This window comes from Rhipicephalus sanguineus, chromosome 1 (assembly GCF_013339695.2).
Source record: "Rhipicephalus sanguineus isolate Rsan-2018 chromosome 1, BIME_Rsan_1.4, whole genome shotgun sequence".
Classification (NCBI taxonomy): domain Eukaryota; kingdom Metazoa; phylum Arthropoda; class Arachnida; order Ixodida; family Ixodidae; genus Rhipicephalus; species Rhipicephalus sanguineus.
The window spans coordinates 252,838,674-252,857,839 of record NC_051176.1 but is presented as its reverse complement, the minus strand read 5'-3'; the positions used below and the strand labels follow the sequence as shown (position 1 = coordinate 252,857,839).

The 19,166-nt window shown below is 45.0% G+C and overlaps 1 protein-coding gene across 1 annotated transcript in view; it reads right to left on the bottom strand.

The window, feature by feature from the left end:
- The window catches only part of LOC119377843 (protein O-mannosyl-transferase Tmtc3), a 334,865-nt gene that overhangs the window by 14,627 nt on the left and 301,072 nt on the right, over window positions 1–19,166 (bottom strand). Inside the window, exons 13-19 of the mRNA XM_037647143.2 lie at window positions 14,311–14,448; window positions 12,806–12,899; window positions 8,758–8,895; window positions 8,123–8,205; window positions 7,960–8,032; window positions 3,648–3,734; window positions 831–904 (exon numbers count right to left, since the gene is read on the bottom strand). Coding sequence (XP_037503071.1) covers window positions 831–904; window positions 3,648–3,734; window positions 7,960–8,032; window positions 8,123–8,205; window positions 8,758–8,895; window positions 12,806–12,899; window positions 14,311–14,448 — 687 coding nt within the window. The remainder of the gene's footprint in view (window positions 1–830; window positions 905–3,647; window positions 3,735–7,959; window positions 8,033–8,122; window positions 8,206–8,757; window positions 8,896–12,805; window positions 12,900–14,310; window positions 14,449–19,166) is intronic.

Below are 19,166 nucleotides of genomic sequence, written 5' to 3'. Positions count from 1 at the left end.
GCAATTTTTGCTCGCGAGACAGACCATTGGAGAAAAAGTTCTCACCGGTTGCACATGCGACGCTGTATCGTTTTGAAATTGCAAGTCGACTGCATTGGACATCGATTCATCGTGGTTAAAAGCACAGCGGGCGGATAAAGGACTGCCAAGCTTCAGTTTTCTTTCCTAAAGCTCTCAGCACATGCGTTTAGTTAAGGGCATGGCCAAGGAAGCAAGCACATAATAACGTGCAGTTTGCCATTTTTACACGTCTAATACAAAAGTAAGGCCTTTAGCAAGACATTCGGAAAAGAGAAATGTTTGTAGCCATGCATTCCAGAGATGAAAAAGAGGCGTGTGGTATGTTTTGTGGCGAAGTCTTCTTGTTGATGTTAGATCTATAGGGTCCTCATTAAACGTGCAATATCGAGTCAGTGCATTTCCAACAAACAAATTATTGAAAGAATGGTTGCTACAACCGTGTAATATGCCTTTTTGGTATGGTTGCGTGTTGACCTGATGAAGTGCATTGCTGTTGATGAAGTGGAATTAGGGTGCAACTGCACCGTATAATTCCCCCATTTAAAAAAAGAAGAATAAGGGTCTCACTCGAGAGAAGGCGGAAGCTAAGAACAGGTGATAAATAGCGAAGATCTGGACGATTAATTTTCCTTTACGCAAAGAAGAAATAAAAATGGTATAACGAAAGTCGAAGGCTGGGTTAGCAATTTTTTTTTTACTTCAAGGTGTTTAGAAATGCAGGTGGACCACTAAAAAAAGCAAAAAAAAAAGCTCGCCAATTCGTCACACAATACATAGACAGACAGCTAGAGACGCCTTCTGAGGGTTACCTTTCATTGGCCACCTTCTTCTGACTTGCAGATCCTGCTTCTTGAAGCAACAAGGCAGAGTTGAGGAGGGCATGCTGGAAAATATAAAAGGCCGACGCAATGCACTTTCAATGACGAAAAATAAGTGCTCTTCCAAATGCAATGCACAGTGTTCTATCATTCCTTCTATATTTTCCGAAACGATATGTCACTGTCTACACTGCCATGCATTCGGTGCTGCAGGCTCAAATGTTTACCGCAAACGGTAGACATATTGTGTGCTGCATAAATTTACATGGAGCATTGATAAAGTTAGCTCCATTTCGAAATATAACCGCAGCAGCGGCTTCGTTGTGGGGGCTTTCGCGCAGATGGCGAATCTAAAGCACTGTTTAGGACGATCAGGTACTGCCACCGCGAAATCCACTGCATTCGCTATATAACATCGCGAGATTGCACAGGGGCCGACCTCTGCTATATTTCATTTGTGGCCCCTTTCCTCCCGGTCTTTTATTTTAATAAACGAACTGTGACTGCGCCGCAAAAATAAGACAAATTTATGTGGGACATAAAACATCCTAGATGTCGCGGTATAAGTAGATAGGTAGAGGCAAGAACCTCAGTGACATACGCAAGAACTTTCGTGTAGAGGAGCGAAATGACCGACCCTATAATGGTCAACAAGGGCTTCGTATCAAAGAAGGATCGAAGACACCAATGATGGCATATATTTTTCACAATCCGCATCGACTGTGTATGTGTCGGAGCTGCTGAAATTTACGTCTTTCTGTGACAATAAGATTTTAGCGATATCGAAGTTACGTAGGAAAGCAAGTTATTAAAACTTGGACAGAAGAAATATACCTGTAAATTTTTTTCCCCCTGATGTGCCAATGAGAAATTACTTTCTCAAAAACTCTTGTAAACCTTGAGTACGGTGCATCATGCGGTATCGCTAAACTTTTCCTCCACTCCACAGATTTAAAGACAACGCCGCTGTTTGTCTCAGAAAGACGTGCAGTGTCAGTGAAAGGTAATGACCATTTTACGTCGATGGGCGGCGCTGCCTGCCATTCACTCTCATGAGTCGAAGTAAAGTGTTCATCGACGAAACGTTCTAGAACACAGGAGGAGCTTGATGTGGGCGAGTTGGTTAACATACCTAATGAAAAAAAAAAAAACGCTGCGCAAGGAACACGATGACCAAGGAGGAGGAGGAATAAACTTTATTATCAACCAGCAATTTCAGTTCCTTGGTCTACGCCTCCCCCCCCCCCCCCCCCCCCCAAAAAAAAAAAAAAACATTTACAACAGACAGGAGCAATCTATCCACTGAATATTATTTGAAGAAACATGAACGCTTATACAGGGGAAAAATCGATATCGCCATCATGACGTCAAAACGCCTCTAACTCGGCATAAAGGCAATCTCTTTTTCCCCAAGTGCCACTGACGCGCAGCTAATGCATGTGTATCCTGCGCGCTATGTAAACGGCTACGAGGATATCCCTCTCTAATCTGTCCCCGGATCGTGCCAAAAATTTGGTGCGATTGAGGATTGGATGGCAGTTGCAACGCTTACAATGCTCTGCCATACCTGTATGCCCGCCCGCATTGCCGTTTACTGCCCAGTTGTGCTCTCGCGCCCTGTCATCGTAGCAGCGCATCGTCTGTCCTATACACTTTTATTGCAACTTAGGGAAACTTCATAGACGACATCTTTTTTTTTTTTTTGCACTGAGTGTACTGTACAGCGTGTTTTTTTGGCGTAAGGGTCGGGTTTTGCTTTGTTTAAACTGAGCAAATCTTGGAAAATTTACACGGGGCACTGAAAGCAAGTTTAACGCTGCTATGTCTTTGCGCAACTTTCTCAAGATTTTGGGAAACTCTATGCCAATCGGAGATAACATGCACCCTCTTTCCATCAGCTAGTTTTTGTTTGCTACCCGCTCGCCCTTCTTGTTTGAGCTTTTGAAGGAGCTTATCACAAACGCTGGAAACTGAATAGGGCAGAAAGCCCGCTTGGGACAGCTTGGTTACCCGATTTAGAAAGCTATACTTTCTACTTTGTGTGCGCAGGACTTACTTAGTGCTTCCTTTAAACATGTCGTAGCGGTTCCCCTCTTGACCAACTTAGAATTGGCACTATGATACGAAATCAGCCGCTTCGTCACCCGTGGCCGGTACTCCCAGCACACATGCGTGTCCATCAAAGCGAGCGTCAAATCTAGGAAGCGAATGCATTGATCACTAGGCCGCTCGCCGTGAAATTTAGAGGTTCTGAAGTGCTTCTAAAAATGTGAATTACTGCTTCTACTGTGTGGTCTAGCCTTGAACGTGCAACTTCATTAACAATCACCAGGTAATCGTCCCCATACCTGAGAACCGTAACGGGTGCGACTGAACAAGAACGCTGTTTACCCATTTATCGAAGATACTGAGATCCAAATACGACAGAATGGGAGAGGGCGAAGACCCAATACAGACACCCTTGCGCTGTACATAATGCTGACCTTCGAAACTAAGCACAGTGGACTTAAGGTAAAAGTCTAACAATTCCAGGAACTGTTCACAAATAACTCCAGTAGTACAGGTGAACATTAACTCGCGCCTGTCTGTTGTTAAGTGTTTCTTTCTGGTCCTCGCGTTTTTTGCGCAGCGTTGTTTAACTAAGTAAAATACAGGAGTGAGCATGAAAAAAAAAATATTCTCGCAGTATTCTAACTTCGGAGTAAAAGATGGCATAAAAAATGAAGGCACAATGCCAACTGATAACAAGATATCTTACAACAAGCGACATCGTGAAACGAGCGCGCAGCGGGGCGTAAACCAACGTACCTCATGGTCGGGATCAAGCTCCAGTGCGCGGTTAAACAGAGCCATAGCTTCATCGTTGCGGCCTTGGTCCATGAGGATGACTCCCAGCTGCGCAAAGCGTGCATATGCCTTATACTAGATGCCAAAATATTTTAAATTGACTAACGTCCCACATTAGTTTTGTAGGGACCATTACATGGTCTTCATAGTTAAGCTGCTGCCGCGGTGGCCGCATTTTGATGGAGGCAAGATGCTGGAGGCCCGTACGTGTGCTTAGATTTAGGTGCACATTAGAGAAACCCAGGTGGTCGAAATTTGCGGAACCCTTCACTACGGCGTTTCTCATTATCGTATCGCGGTTCTGGGAAGTAAAACCCCAGCAATTATTATTACTAGAGATAAGCTGCAACATGAGATGCTGAGGAAAACAATGTAGTTCGTGCACTCTTATTCATTTGCTCAATAAACACTGTTCGAAGAAAAAATAAGTCACAGTTTCGCCGCAACGGCGAAGCAATGAATGCGATAGCAACAAATTGGAATCTAACGAGAAGAACGGAAAGCAGCTCCAAATTGCCAGCGCGTCGCTCGAGCCCAAAGGACGCACGAAAAGAACGCACACAGGACGAGCGCGAACTATCATGCGTCACAGCTCGATACTTGAAGCGCACTGCTAAAACATAAAGCAGGACGCACGAAACGAACGAACAGGTACATACAGGACGAGCGCGAACTAAATGTCGCAGTTGGTACTTATTTCTGTTTGAACAGCGCGCTCCTTTCGCAAACGCGGCCGCTGCAGCGAGCGAAATACCTTCGTTGCGCTCCTCGCGCCATCTCGCTGACAATGAAGAAACGCTTATAAGCGCCTGCCATCTGTGAGTCCGGCCAGCGGTAAAGGGTGTGTATATAACGCTCGCCGTTGGCTCCCTAGAGGATCGGCGTTTCGTGGCGCAGTGGCTAGCGCTGCGGAGCGAGAGGTCCCTGGATCGATTCCGCGCTTCGGAAGCATTTTTCTAAATTATTTTTCTTTGGGACTTTCATATATATATACATACTTATACATATACGGTGAATGGCGGTGACGGACAAAAACCAGCCGAGACTGTCCCTATAATTGCTATCGCAATAAAAACAACTTTCACAAATACCTAAATGTGTTTCAAGAGCTCGCCAGTGTTCTTTTGGGACGAATAACACCACCATTACAATCATAGGTAACCTCTTGTGCACCGTTCCGAATGCCAAGAATACATGCCTCAAGCTCAGAAAACCGAATTATGCAGGCGTCACTGACTAACTGTGATATCAATGCGGACTCTCGGATGAAGCGCAGCTCTTCGTGTTCCCTACCATCCTTCACTTTTTTTTCTCCTATATCCTTCACACACTGCAGGGTAGCAAACCGGACGCGCGTCTGCTTCACCACCCTGCTTTTATTTTCCTCGTCTCCATCTCCCTCTCGGATTAATACACTTTGAAAATAACACTGCACTATTTAATTGCTTTGAACTCGATAATTTTACATACCAGAGAGGAAAGCACCCTTTGTAGAATACTATTAGTATGTATTTGTATTGCACAGTTGTCCCCAGCTGAAACCGTCTCATTACTGCTTTTCTTTTTCTTCTTTAGGTTCAATATTTCTTCTACATTATGCCAATTTCATGCAGCATGTAATAATATGCGGGCTCCTCGATTGACGAAGAGCATCATCCAAGAGTGTACAATCCTGCTCTTTCACCGAAATATATAAAGCCGGAATTTGTGATCTCTCCGCTTTATCTCGTAAGCAGGCAATGTAGCGAACACCAGCGGAAGCGTTACGTAAACGTCCGCGCAGTGAATCGCATCGTATCTCGAAGTTCTGAAGCTCACAGCGGTACATCAGCAGGACAGACCACCTAAAATAGTATACGTTGCCTTTACCCGCGGATGAATACGATTGTGGTAGAGGAGGGCTTTACGGAGAGAGCTGCTCTTGCCTCTGAATACTTATCCTGGAATGACGAAGAAGCTTATGCTTGCTAATGCGCTCGCCGGGCGAAATAATATATGCAGACTAATTCAAGCCGATTATGAAAGCGCAACTTTAAAGACCCGCAACAGTTCCTTCTGTTATTGTATTTAAAGCACACCACGGTACCTGGTCTACATGCCTGCTTTATCCCGACGTTATTTAATAGAGAAAGCTCATTAGCTTAAAGGACGCGAACGCGGAATCTGAGGCATGGCTGTAGCTCTGACAAAATGGGCCCGGTTTTTTTTCCTTTAACATCGCGAGCGCGTTTTACACTGGACGCTTTTGAAATCTAATTCATAGGTTTTTGATAAATGAAAAAAAAAAGACAAATTGTTGCTAATTGAGCTGTGTTCCGAGGTGCTCTGCTTGCCCTGGCACTCATTAAGGGAATGAGTACATTTTAGGTTCCTAATGAGGCATTTAAATTACGAATTTGAAAGTATATTCGCATTAAAGAGCGCTGGTAAGCTTTTTTTTTTCGATCTCTTGAAATTTCTTGCCTCGAAACGAGCTGCGTAAAAGTAGGCCTGTATTTCGCTTCGCTGCGAAACAAACAAACAAACAAACAAACAAACAAACAAACAAACAAACAAACAAACAAACAAACAAACAAACAAAAAAACAAACAAACAAACAAACAAACAAACAAACAAACAAACAAACCTGTGGCCGAACTTACGAAGCTTCTTCGTCATAAGTGCTCTCTGTCATACTCAGGCGTCCAGCATGGTGATTGGGTGTAATCTCTCACGGAGAGTTCCAGCGTAATGCGATTGTGTGCGTAACAAACAATGCTATGCGAATGTGTGCGTAATGATTCTAGCATAACAGAATACAGGCCCTGGCCCTGTAGTTGCATGGGTACGCTATAATTTTTCGCAATTTGGCCTTTGGCCATGTGTTCACAAAGAAACATCTTACGCTAAAGGTAGCAGAATACTTTAAACAATCCTGATGTTAAACATATTAGCGAATGCAGCCGGCCAGTGCCATGGAGCACTAATGAACGGAAGGGTTTATGGATTCGGGCCTTGGTTTTTAAAGTCGTGGCTTCAGGCTATCATGGAAAGAAAGTGCCGCTGCCAAGCACGCATTGAAGAAAGCACGAACGCGATAGGGCCAGTTGGCTACCATGCCGGCGTTTCTATTTGGTTTCTTGGGACGCCGGCCACATATCGTGTGAGGTCGCACAGCCGAGAACTGAGGAATTTCCATTCGTGATCAAGAGGCGAGATTTCAATTTCGTGATATCCCTTCGAATTAACAGAGTCACTCGTTGAGGCCCGCTTATTCTTCTTTTTAGCTTTCCTGCTGATTAAAATCAATCGCACTTCCGTGCTTAAGATACGGCCCTGCCCATTGATCGCCCGCCTACACCCCGGCTGCGTCGTGGCTTGTGGCGCGCATTCTTGCAGAAAATGCATCGAACACCTATCCTGATGGTAAGAAGGGTGTCGAAATTGTGTGCGACTGCGAGACAAATGGGTACACGTTCAATGGTGGATGCCTCCGACTTCGTAGAATATCCGTAAACTGTCGAGTTCGCAATGAAAGAGTATAATCGTGGAACCTTATCTTGTCACGTTTTCGTGAAATTTACACTTGCAATAAAATACGTGTTGCCGCACACAAGCTACAAGGCTGTACAGCGAGCTGTTAAGGATACCTCAAAGGGTCTAGCTGGTGATTAACTTTGATTAACTGGGAATCTCTAACGTGATGATGAGTCTTCACAATATGAGAGATTTTACATTTCTTTCACCAGATAGAGAGAGAGAGATATGCTGCTGCTGCTGCTGCGGATGATGATGATGATGATGATGATGATGACGTCTTTGATCGGAAGCATTGCACTTTATGAACGTCTTCACATACATCACAGAACGGCAGGCGTGTTCTGTGTCATTGGCGATGATTTTTTTTTTTTGTGTGTGTGCGCGAGAATCTCTATAGTTTGAGACAGAAAAACGAAGGTCACACTAATATAGCATAACAGGATCTACTCCAGTGGGACTGTGTTTAACATGGTCTCCAATTTACGTGCTCTGCTTTAAGAGGCTTACGCCGTTTCTTTCCGAGAAAAATGAATCCAAAAAAGTAAGCCATGATGAAAAGGCAAGACCAAAACGCACTTGCGGAGTGCGTGCTGATCCTGGGTCATTATATTCATCCCAACTCGCTCATCCTTGGGCCTTTTTGCCGCGTTAAATGTTTACCAGTAAGCCGATGGAGGCGAGTTACTAAAGCACGAGCACGCGTTAAAAAAAAATAAACAGGAAACTGATTTTGCACAGTGGCTGGGACACTTACGTTGTAGTACAAGTCTGGATTGTTCTCATCTAGTTCTAAAGCCCTCTCGTACATAGCTTCTGCTTCCTTCGTCCTGAAAAAAAAAAGAAGTGAAAGAGGGCGGATTGATTGAGACGCACTCTTGAACAAAGAGAAAAGCTCGTTACTTGCTTTTGAAGCTTACCTGTTCATGCGAAGCAGGAAATCTCCTCTGTTTAAGTAGGCATCCGTGAAGTCTGAGCGCAGGCTGATTGCCTCCTGGTATAGCTGCAAGGAAACGCATGTTAAAGAGCTACACCGGAATAGGTGAACCATGAGGGAATAAGCCAGACCTCTCCAAAGACAAACAAATAATGATGTAGTTGATGTCACCCACTGGATATTTTTATGCACCCATCTTCTGCGAAGTAATAATAGCTAACAAATTTGAAAAATGCGCACTGCACTGGTATTTTCAAGCGCTGCAGCTAAAAAAAAGAATACCGTAAGTCGCAGCTGTGAAAAAGGGAAGTTGGAACGAAAACCACCGAAGAATATCATACGGTCCAAAGCATTATAAAAAAAAAAAGCTATGTTTTCCTAGAATGTAACTTTGTCAGACGCTTACATATTCAATAAAGAAGGTATATTAAGATAATTTGCAAAACGGCATTTGATGTGGCTCAGGGGGAAAAGTTATATAGACATAAAGCGATAAAGTTAGCATGACTAATTTACGAGAACTCGCAAGCATCTTGTTCTTTCTATTAAGAAAATGAGGCAACGAAAATTTTAGAAGTTAGGAAGACTTCCCGAGCTTCGTGATTCGCTCGTCCTTACCCTGTCGGCTTCATCCACCCGACTGCTGTTTTGCGCTATTAAGAACGCAAAGTCGAGATACACTTGAAGGTGGCTTGATGTGACCCGCACGAGACTTGGGGATTGGCTCGACTCGGGCTTTGGTAGGAGGCTCAAGGCCTAGAAGAAAGGTGAGGACAAGGCATCGTGTGAGTACACAAGGATTACGGCGTGTACTCAGACGAGTATTATTACACAGCCACACAGAGGATGGGACACAAAAGAGCGTGACAGAGGAAATCAGTAGGAGATGCGTGACAAGACCAGAGAAAAATGTTAACTAGAAACTTACGTTTTTACGCGCAAGTGTACATGCCCCATTGGTAATATCGGAGTCGTGGAGTGTGTCCGCGCAAAGCAACACCAGCATGCAAAAAAATTCCCCGACCAGAGAATCGAACAAAGGCATTTTGCGTGGCAATGAATTATTCTATCACAAAGCGACGCCAATACATGAAGCTGCATCGGGGAAAAAAAAATCGGCAGATCCCACGCGTTCTGGGAATAGGTTTCATGCGAAGCAGTCAGCGAGTACTTCTATGCTGTATTTTATGGCACTGAGCCAAGCGTTACGAGGTGGATCGACGTGTTTTTGTGAGTGTAGTAGCTGTGTGCACATCGTGGGCTTACCAGGCACGTCAACACTGGCGTTTAAAGGGTAAGTTATGGTGCGACGTAACGTCAGCCCTCACGTTAGAGTACATACGTCAGTATTATCGAAACTAAGTGCACTTTATTGTGCAATAAGGTGAATATCGTACGTAACTTTCATAATGTATTTCTCCGGCGTCGAGCAATGCTTCAATATAGCTTGCTGAATCATAGGAAATACAAGTGTAATATTTATTAGACTGCTATAAAAGCGGAGCCAGCACTGGAACCACCGACGTTAATCTGATATGACGCCTGTATCGTAGGAGTACATATGTAGTGTTTATTGCTTTCTTGTAAAATTAGATAGCCAGCACCACAACCACAATCGACGTTGCACCGATATTACACCTGCATAGGCCGCTTTTTCCAAACCACACCTGGCGTGGCTCTGTGGTAGAATACCTGACTGCCACGCAGAATGCTTGGGTTCGATTCTTCCTGGAATCTTAACTTTTTCTTTCCATTCTTCAGGTCAACTCTGCCGATGTCGATTTTTCTTAACACTCTCGCATTTAAATTACCAATGTCTGTTCTCGCCGTTCCTGGGTAGATATAAACTGTCAATCACCTGTGGCGCATACCCGTAGACCACGGCCCGTGATAAACGGGTATGTACCACACGTGTCTGGAGGAAAAGGTTTGACGCTGTACTCGACAGGGTTTTCACGTTATTCATGTCGTGACCCGACAGTCATATTCGTCAAATCCTCTTACCCTCCCATGCCAATTTTGGTCTACACCAAGTTAAGGAGGCGATCATGAGAGCACCCAGACGTACGCAGCTAGATAGATAGATAGATAGATGCGCAGATAGAAACGCTCAAAGTGGCAAACGCTTGCTAACAAATGCTTTGCATTAAAAAAAAAAAAACCCTACAGAGGCGCCATGTCGGACGAGACGTCGCGATCACCGATGTAATATTGCGTGGCAGAAGGGCAGAATCGCACCAGGCGTCACCGCATGTGGATTGCACAACGAGGGGGTTGTTTAAAGCTTCCTACCAATTTACAAAGTGACTCAGCCAGACTTCATAGTTATCATCAGCAACAGCATGAACAAAGTGTGAAGCTGCATTGTGCGCGTATTAGTTTACAGGCGCGTAGTGGGTACTTACCTACTTCGCAAAAACGTGTATTATGGCGCAGTGTATACTTAGAAACTTTACTTGCAGTAGGCGCCCTCGAAGAGCCTACAACGCTTAGAGACGTTCCTCCCTCGCCGCACGGTTGACGTGCCCCCCGAGAAGCGAAGCATGCCAAGCGAATGAGAAGGAGATGTGAACGGGGTCCGATAGCGTTATCGCGTTCCACTCTTAATGGTGAAGCTTAGGCGTCTTCAAAGAAACATTGAGCGCGATAAAGCCTTCCTGGTTAACCTAAGGCTACATTATACAGGCAATGCACAAGGGGGCAGCACCCATTCGCCTGCGCGTCGCCCGCGTTTAGGGAGTGAAGTGTCACTGTAACATTTTCTTAGAGGGGCCCTGCTACACTTTTCCAAGTAGCCATGTAATGGCATCACTAAAGGAACTTATTGCCTCACGAATCGAACGCCGCAAATTTTTTTAGAATCCGTCTATAGTACGAGCGGAGTTACAAAGATTTGTCGCACGCTGTAATTGCTTTCTCTCTCCTCTCGCCCCGACGAAAGCGCCGGAAGCTAATCAGGGGGGAGGGGGTGGCACGGGGGAAGAATACTCTAGAAGAACTTGTTTTTGGGCGAGTTGGCGCCTTACTTTGCTGAACATATCGTAAGTGGCGCGAAGCTAGGAACATGAAAAAGGGCCGGAGGAAAGAGACAGATTGGCGCTCTTCTGTCTCTTTCCTCCGGCCCTTTTTCATGTTCCTAGCTTCGCGCCACTTACGATATGTTCAGCAAACGGGGGAAGAAGGCACGTCACGCGCGCCTCCTGACCATGAGCACATTTTCTTTTCTCTTTCTTCGAACTCGTGGCGTACTTTCAGTGCGATCGCGCGGGCGCGCGTGGGGCGAGTGGCGGTCTCTCGCGGCGGCCGCATTAAGTACCGAGCGCGCCATGTTCAAATCAGCCAATGGCGTGGAAAGTGGCTGTGACGCCGTAAGCATCATTTTTTGTTGAGAGAAGAGGAAGCGCTTTTTAGCTGACTGCGAATTTATTGTAAAACCCAGGCCGCGTGCTGCGCTATAATGTTTGGCTCGCGTGTTCTCGGGAGCCTCGACTACCGATCGGAAGCGTCTTCTGACTATGCTGAAAAAGCGTTGCAGGGCCCCTTTAATGTCTGCGTCTCGGGTTTTGTTTTTCTTGCAATTTTTTAATTACCAGGCTAACTTCAGGAAGTTATTCTTACGGGTTTCTAATCCCGTTATGCCGCAAAGCGCACTATTGTAAATAAAAATAAAGTTCCTCGGTTTTACACTCGCCCATCTGCTGCAAATGCGGCAAGATGGGCGAGATTGCATTGCATGATTGCATTGTGCAAACAAGTGTTTTCCTCGCGCTGGGAGTCTAATTTGTGTTGTGGTGGAGTAATTATATGGCTAACCTCTGCCTATGAGTATAAAGAAAATATTAAGATGTAAGATAATGAATGAAAGAAGTATGTGCTCAAGATTGTGTTTAAACGTCAAGCTTTAAGCGAAAACAGTGTACAGCCTGAATCAAGTGTCGGAGTCAACTTTAGACACTTGCATATAGCGGTCGAGCGCGTAGCTGTGGACGCTGTCGCCGTTCAAAGCTGCTACGTCGGATTAGCTGCAAGCTTCCTTTCATGCTTGAACAATAGCACAAGGACCTGGCATGCGGTATGACTACGTTTGGTATCATTACGGCGTGGGCCTCTGCATATTGTCACGGGGTCGTGACGGTGAAGGAGGACGCAGTCGGGCTGTTAAAGACAAGACTCTTTGTTGGGCGAACGTGTGTCCACGAAATGGAAAGTGATAGTACAAGCAACACACGCTGTACACTGATAGCGGCAGCCACAATCGTCGGTCGTCGGTGAACTACTCGTCTGTGAAATTCGTCGGTTTTTGTACATCCCTTATCGAACCTTTCAGCGTTATCGCTGGTGCTCGCGTTTGCTCTAGAATAAACTCGGTTCCTCGTGTCCTCCGCGCAATCTTAACAGAACAGTCTAAAACAATCGCGAAGTTTCCAAACATTGCCGCGCGGCCTGCGGCGAGCAGTGGTAACAGTTCTTGTGGGTGAAACCCGATTTCATTAAAAATGAAGTAATAAGCGCGCGTTGCAATATTTTCGTAAAAACAGCGACTGAAGCGACCAGATGACCGCTCTAGACGTGTGATTCAGACTGTACCTTGTTAAGGGCAGCTCTACTGACGCAAAATGCCAGCGAACTATTGCATGAACGGTGAAAGCAACAATCCAGTACTCGCCTTCACGAAAGCGGCTTCAGCCTTTTCGTAGTGGCGCATGGTTGTCAAAAGCCTGCCCAAATTAAGATGTCCTCGAATGTCATCAGGTTCAGCCCTGAAAGAAACACCATGACAAACAGTACAAAGTATTTATTAAGGAGAAACCTTTTTAGACGTTGCGTCCTACTTAAAGTGACGTCACTTTCACTGCTATTCGAGTAATACTAGGAGCATGTGGCCCAACTTATTCAATAGGGGAGGGAAAGTGAGCGAGTACAATGGGCGCACAACTCACTGTTTTTGCGGAATGCTACAATTACAGCATCAGATATGGCAGACCCGTAGCCAGGGGCGGGGGGTGTAGGGGGCTAGCTCTCTCCCCCCCCCCCCCCTCCGAAATTTTGATGGAGGGGTATGCTTTACTGTAAATAAATGATGAAAACAGGTGTTTTTCTCGAATAGTGAAGGCCTTCAGCAAGTGCCCCCCCCCCCCTCCCCACGAGAAAGTTTCCTGTTTACGGGCCTGAAATTTAACGAGAACCTTATAGCGAAACACCATATCGGGTTAACCCCCCCCCCCCTTGACAACTTACTGCCTCAAACCTTTTCTCTTGCATTTGATCTGCCGGAAATACATCAAACGAAGACAGCGGGAGATGAAAGCCAATATTTGTGCAAAGTGCGTCTAAACGACTGCGTCGATATTGATGATAATAGTGATGTGATCGCTCGCACATGTTCCCCAGTATGGGTCCCTCACACAGGTACAAGGATATTGCAGTTGCATGGTAACACGACTTTTGGCTTCACGTCTCTTCTTGCATAAAAGCTTCTGCATCTACTAAAATAACCCTATACTTGCTGTTCCATAAACGCAACGAATACCAACCTAGCTCAAGTCCATGTCATGTTTGATGAGCTTTTAAGGCTCTTGAAATGCGACGAATGTTGAGGCGAGTTCCTCAGAACGCGACCGTAGCCATTTCTGACGATATATATTTTTTAAATTTCGTGACTCGATTCAATCGTAGAACAAAACAAAACTCGATGCTCCATAGCTACAAACGTTGGAGTGGTGCACAACGTAACAATTAACGCATCATCATCAGCCTCACTACTCCCAATGCAGGGAAAAGGCCTCTCCCATGTTTCTCTAATTAAAGCATAGCAGGAGCCAACTTGCGGCGTCTTAAAAACCGTTGTGCCAGAACCAATGTTTAACGTTTGTACTTCTTGCAAATCAAACAGACGTGAAATAATGCTGACCCGCCCTCCCACCCTCTCTTATATACCACAGCCATCTATCTCCCTATAGGGTTGCCCCGTATTTCACAAAAAAAAAAAAAAAAAAAAACAGGCTCCCATAAAGAAACTTTCTACATTCAGAACAGCTGTAAGACACACACAATGCAGTGGTCATGTAGTGCGGCCATTTCGCGTGAATTTACTTTTTGACGAACACGTTGGTTTATGAGGTTGAACACAGCGGTGGCTGTGAAAACTTATTCAGTGGCAGCCAAGCTTACCGGATAGCCCGAGTGAAGTGAGAGTGCGCTTCTTCGAACGCTCCGGACGCCTCCAAGACTTGTCCGAGATTATTCAACATTTTTGCGTTCCTTGGATTCACACGAAGCGCAGACTGGTACAAGGCTTGTTCGGACGACCTTGGATAAAAAAAAATGAAGAAATATAAAAAAGAAAGCATGCGAGCCATGCCGCTACACTACTACTACAAAAAACATGCTTCTAACACGATGGCATTCATGAACCGCACTTGGTCGACTTAGAAAAACTCCTCTTTGAAAGATCATGCAGATGAAAAAAAAAAGCCTGCGTTCACAGACCCCGTTGTCACTGCAAGGAATACCCACGCCAATCAAAAGTTTTAAAATACGAGCATCGGCCTTAAACATAGACGTAAGACGACAAGGTAAATCGGAAAATATTAGACAGAACTAATCCTTTGGAAATCCATAATGGGATCCCCAAAGGAATCCAAACTGAATCCGCGTGGGACGTCTCATACACAGACAGAGAAAAAAAAAAGGATAGGACAAGCACCAACGTTAACAACACTTGAACGCAGAAATACTAATAACAAATTATTGAACGCACACAGCTCACAAATGTTGCGAATACTCCACGACGCTGCGTCAACGACGCAGTAAAGCTATAATAATTGCTGCTAGCCGTGTCATTATACGTCGCTCTTTCCTTTCAACGTTAGTGCGAACCTCAGAGCTTAGCCGGTCTTTCTGCTTCAAAGTGTTGCTTAAAAATAACAGGTATTATACTGCCTTTTCAGCGATTATCGACGGCGCTGTAAACCAAACAGGAAAAATCAGCTGTTTTCCCCTTAGAAAAGCGGCGTATGAGGCTTCTTTTTTTGAGCTCGGTTTGGGAAGGAAAGCAGCAGCACGACGAAAAGATTAATAGAGGCCATATCTGAACTTCGATGAAAGCAGTTGTCTTCTTTGTTACACTTCCTGGCGGAAGCGCTACAGCAAATACAGATTGCGTGGTGAATGAATAAAAAGCAACGGGGCGCAAAAGAAGTCACGCTACCGATGTCGTGTAGACTGAGAAAATTTTGAGAGAGAGAGAGAGAAAAAAAGAAGGCAAGGTGCATAGTGCATTAAGGACAGGTTGTTTTATCCTCCGAAGGAGGGGTGTATCAAGATACAAACAAACTGTGGAGTGTAAGGGCAAAGAGAAAGAGCGAGAGAAAACGTAATGATAGGCAGTACATTCATTTTTGTTCTCTTGTGGCGAAATGCATTTTAGGGCGGCAGAAAAAGGGAGCCAAGTGAGGAGATGCAGTCGACAAGACAACAGGAACGATCGAGGAGGCAAGAAAAAAAAAGGCAGTGAAGACGATGGCGAAGAAAGTATTCTCTCGATGATAATAAAGCGCCAGGCGGCGGCAGCAGCAGAAAACCTTCTTCTCCGCGGGAAATGCAGGTTAAAATATAAAAGCCCAAAGAATGAACCACCGAGCGAACCGTGATGTTGCTAAGTTTCGAACGCTGCGCGGCGCGGTGGGTCCTCATACCGATCCTCACGCGGCGGCGAATCTTGCGCTTATGTATTCCTGTCTGTCTAAACAAAGCCTCGCGCTATACCCGCCCGGAGGGCGGAATACAACGGCAAAAAATAGCAGAGCCAAGTGAGGATAGCAGAGAGAGCGGGGACGCCCCCGAGGATTATACGAAGAAAACACAAGACGAACGGCCGACGGAGGAAAAAAGGAAGTGTGCTCCAAAATGCTTAGGATTCCGCGAAAGATGACAATGATCGATTGTCCGGACCGGAGGCCTTCGATTTTGTGAAATCGATCCCCACGCTTGCATAATTTCTGCGGCCCTCCCCTCTCTTCTTTGCCTCGACCACACCGGGCTCGGTCACCGCTCGGCACATCCTCTCCCCTGCGGCGGCGCTCCTGCTCTATAAGCTGCGCGAACCGCTCTTCCGGCCACCTGGCCCTGGGGCATTGGAAAGCCCGCGCCGCCCTTCTCCGCCACTCGCACCCTACTCCGGGGCCAATTTTGAATGGGGGACGACAACTAACGCAAACAAAAAGAAAAAGTCGCGACAGGCTTAAGGAGGGCCGCTATATAGAATGCAGCGTAGAACCAGGAGAAATGACGAGCGAAGGGGCGCGACATCAAGAGTGTCGCACGAGGGCCGCTGTATGAACGTGGCCGGTGAAGTGGGGCAGTTAGTTGAATCGTGCCGCTCAAAAGAAAGTGGGGGAGGCACCACGAAAGAACGCGCTCTGTTTGCCAGCGTGACGCTGGCATAAAATCACGGCTTTTTTTTTTTTTTTCGTTATATACTGAGGTACAGTGTCTTCATTCTTCTTATTATTCAAATTTTTTCTGTCTTGCGCTCGCTAGTGTGCGCGTTTGAGAATGCACTTTGTTTCCCCTCAGTTTGAAGTGCGCTGAAGATGGAGAGTTTCATCGCAAAGTACGAGAAGGGACGGGGAGAGGGCTGTGAAAGGCTTTTTTTTTGTTTTTGCGCCGTGTATATAGAGTACCGTGTATGCGAAACCTTTATTAGACATTCCTGAGTGCGTCGGAGATGGAGCACTTCCTACGACAAACAAGAATCGCCACGCTGCAAGTAAATTAACTTGAGCCCTCCCCCGCCGACTATACCGTTGCCGCATGCGAGTTTCTGTGAAAAGGGCCGCAGCTGCTGCGCCTCTTGCGACGAGAGACTTTCAGCGATGGACAGGGAATGTGGAAAAGTGCATTGTTCTGCGCGAGGTAAATAAAAAACCATGCACCCGTGCGATGTGACATCTTGACAAAAAAAAAAAATCATAGGGTGTGCTGCAGAAGCCAAAGCCTACAGTTTTTTTTCGTGTTTACTTTTCTCTCGTGTTTTCCTTGTGCGCTTCTTGTACACTGTTTAAAAATCTGTTACGTGCGTACAAAAAAACTAACAAGGAGTTTTATGTGCCACAGCCACGACTTGGCTACGAGTCATGCGGCTGCAAGCGTCGGGCTCCGCAATAACTTTATCCACCTACATGAAGTCCACAATCCGCACGCAGTGCGTGGTCACGAGTGCTTTTACATTCATCCGTGCAGTGCAAGCGGCTGCCACTGTCGGAAACCAAAGCCACGACTTTGTGTTCAACAGCGGAACGCAACAGTCACTGAGCGCATTGCAATGGGTTTTAAAGCGAAGCCTTTATTAAATGCGAAGCATTTCTTAGCGAACTTCTGCGACTTTGAGCGTATCTATCTATCTATCTATCTATCTATCTATCTATCTATCTATCTATCTATCTATCTATCTATCTATCTATCTATCTATCTATCTATCTATCTATCTATCTATCTATCTATCTATCTGTCTATCTGTCTGTCTGTCTGTCTGTCTGTCTGTCTATCTATCTATCTATCTATCTATCTATCTATCTATCTATCTATCTATCTATCTATCTGTCTATCTGTCTGTCTGTCTGTCTGTCTGTCTGTCTGTCTGTCTGTCTGTCTGTCTGTCTGTCTGTCTGTCTATCTATCTATCTATCTATCTATCTATCTATCTATCTATCTATCTATCTATCTATCTATCTATCTATCTATCTATCTATCTATCTGTCTATCTGTCTATCTGTCTGTCTGTCTGTCTGTCTGTCTGTCTGTCTGTCTATCTGTCTATCTATCTATCTATCTATCTATCTATCTATCTATCTATCTATCTATCTATCTATCTATCTATCTATCTATCTATCTGTCTGTCTGTCTATCTATCTATCTATCTATCTATCTATCTATCTATCTATCTATCTATCTATCTATCTATCTATCTATCTGTCTATCTGTCTATCTGTCTATCTGTCTATCTGTCTGTCTGTCTGTCTGTCTGTCTGTCTATCTATCTATCTATCTATCTATCTATCTATCTATCTATCTATCTATCTATCTATCTATCTATCTGTCTATCTGTCTATCTGTCTGTCTGTCTGTCTGTCTGTCTGTCTGTCTGTCTATCTATCTATCTATCTATCTATCTATCTATCTATCTATCTATCTATCTATCTATCTATCTATCTATCTATCTATCTATCTAGCCAGCCGCCTACGGCTTTGTGCTCTCCTGGCCGTTTCGTTAATCGGATGTATACCAAAATTGGTGTGTCATAACATGGCCTTATTACGAACATAAATGACAGGTCATATCATGAAATCATGACACGCATGTCATGAACAGCATGATTTACATTCCACGACCTTAGGCTCTTGCGGCCGTTCCGTTAATTTCATATACACAAAAATTGGTACGGCGTGACAAGAATTCATGACGAACATAATGACTGGTCCTAACATGCAAATCATGACGCGCATGCCATGTGCAGCATGATTTACATGACATGGTCTCTGGGCGCTCGCGGCCGTTCAAATGAAGGGATATATACGAAAATTGGTATGACGAGACATTTCTGTATGACGAACATAACTGACACGTGGTAACATGAAAATCATGACATGCATGTCATGTATGACATGATTTACATGCCACGCTCATGGCGCACTCGCGGTCGTTTCGCTAGATTGATATACACCAAAATTGGTATTCTGCTATGTGACTGTATGAAGAACATGAATAACAGGTCGTAGCATGAAAACCATGACATCCATGACATGTATGTCATGATTTACATGCCACGCTCATGGTGCATTTGCGGCCGTTTCGCTTGCATGATATACACCAAAATTGGTATTGCGCGACACGACCGTGTGACGAACGTAAGTGAGAGGTGGTAACATGAAAATCATGACATGCAAGTCATGTACAACCTGATTTACATGCCACGCTCATGGTGCGCTAGCGGCCGTTTCAGTAGATTACCCCGGTGATACGAATC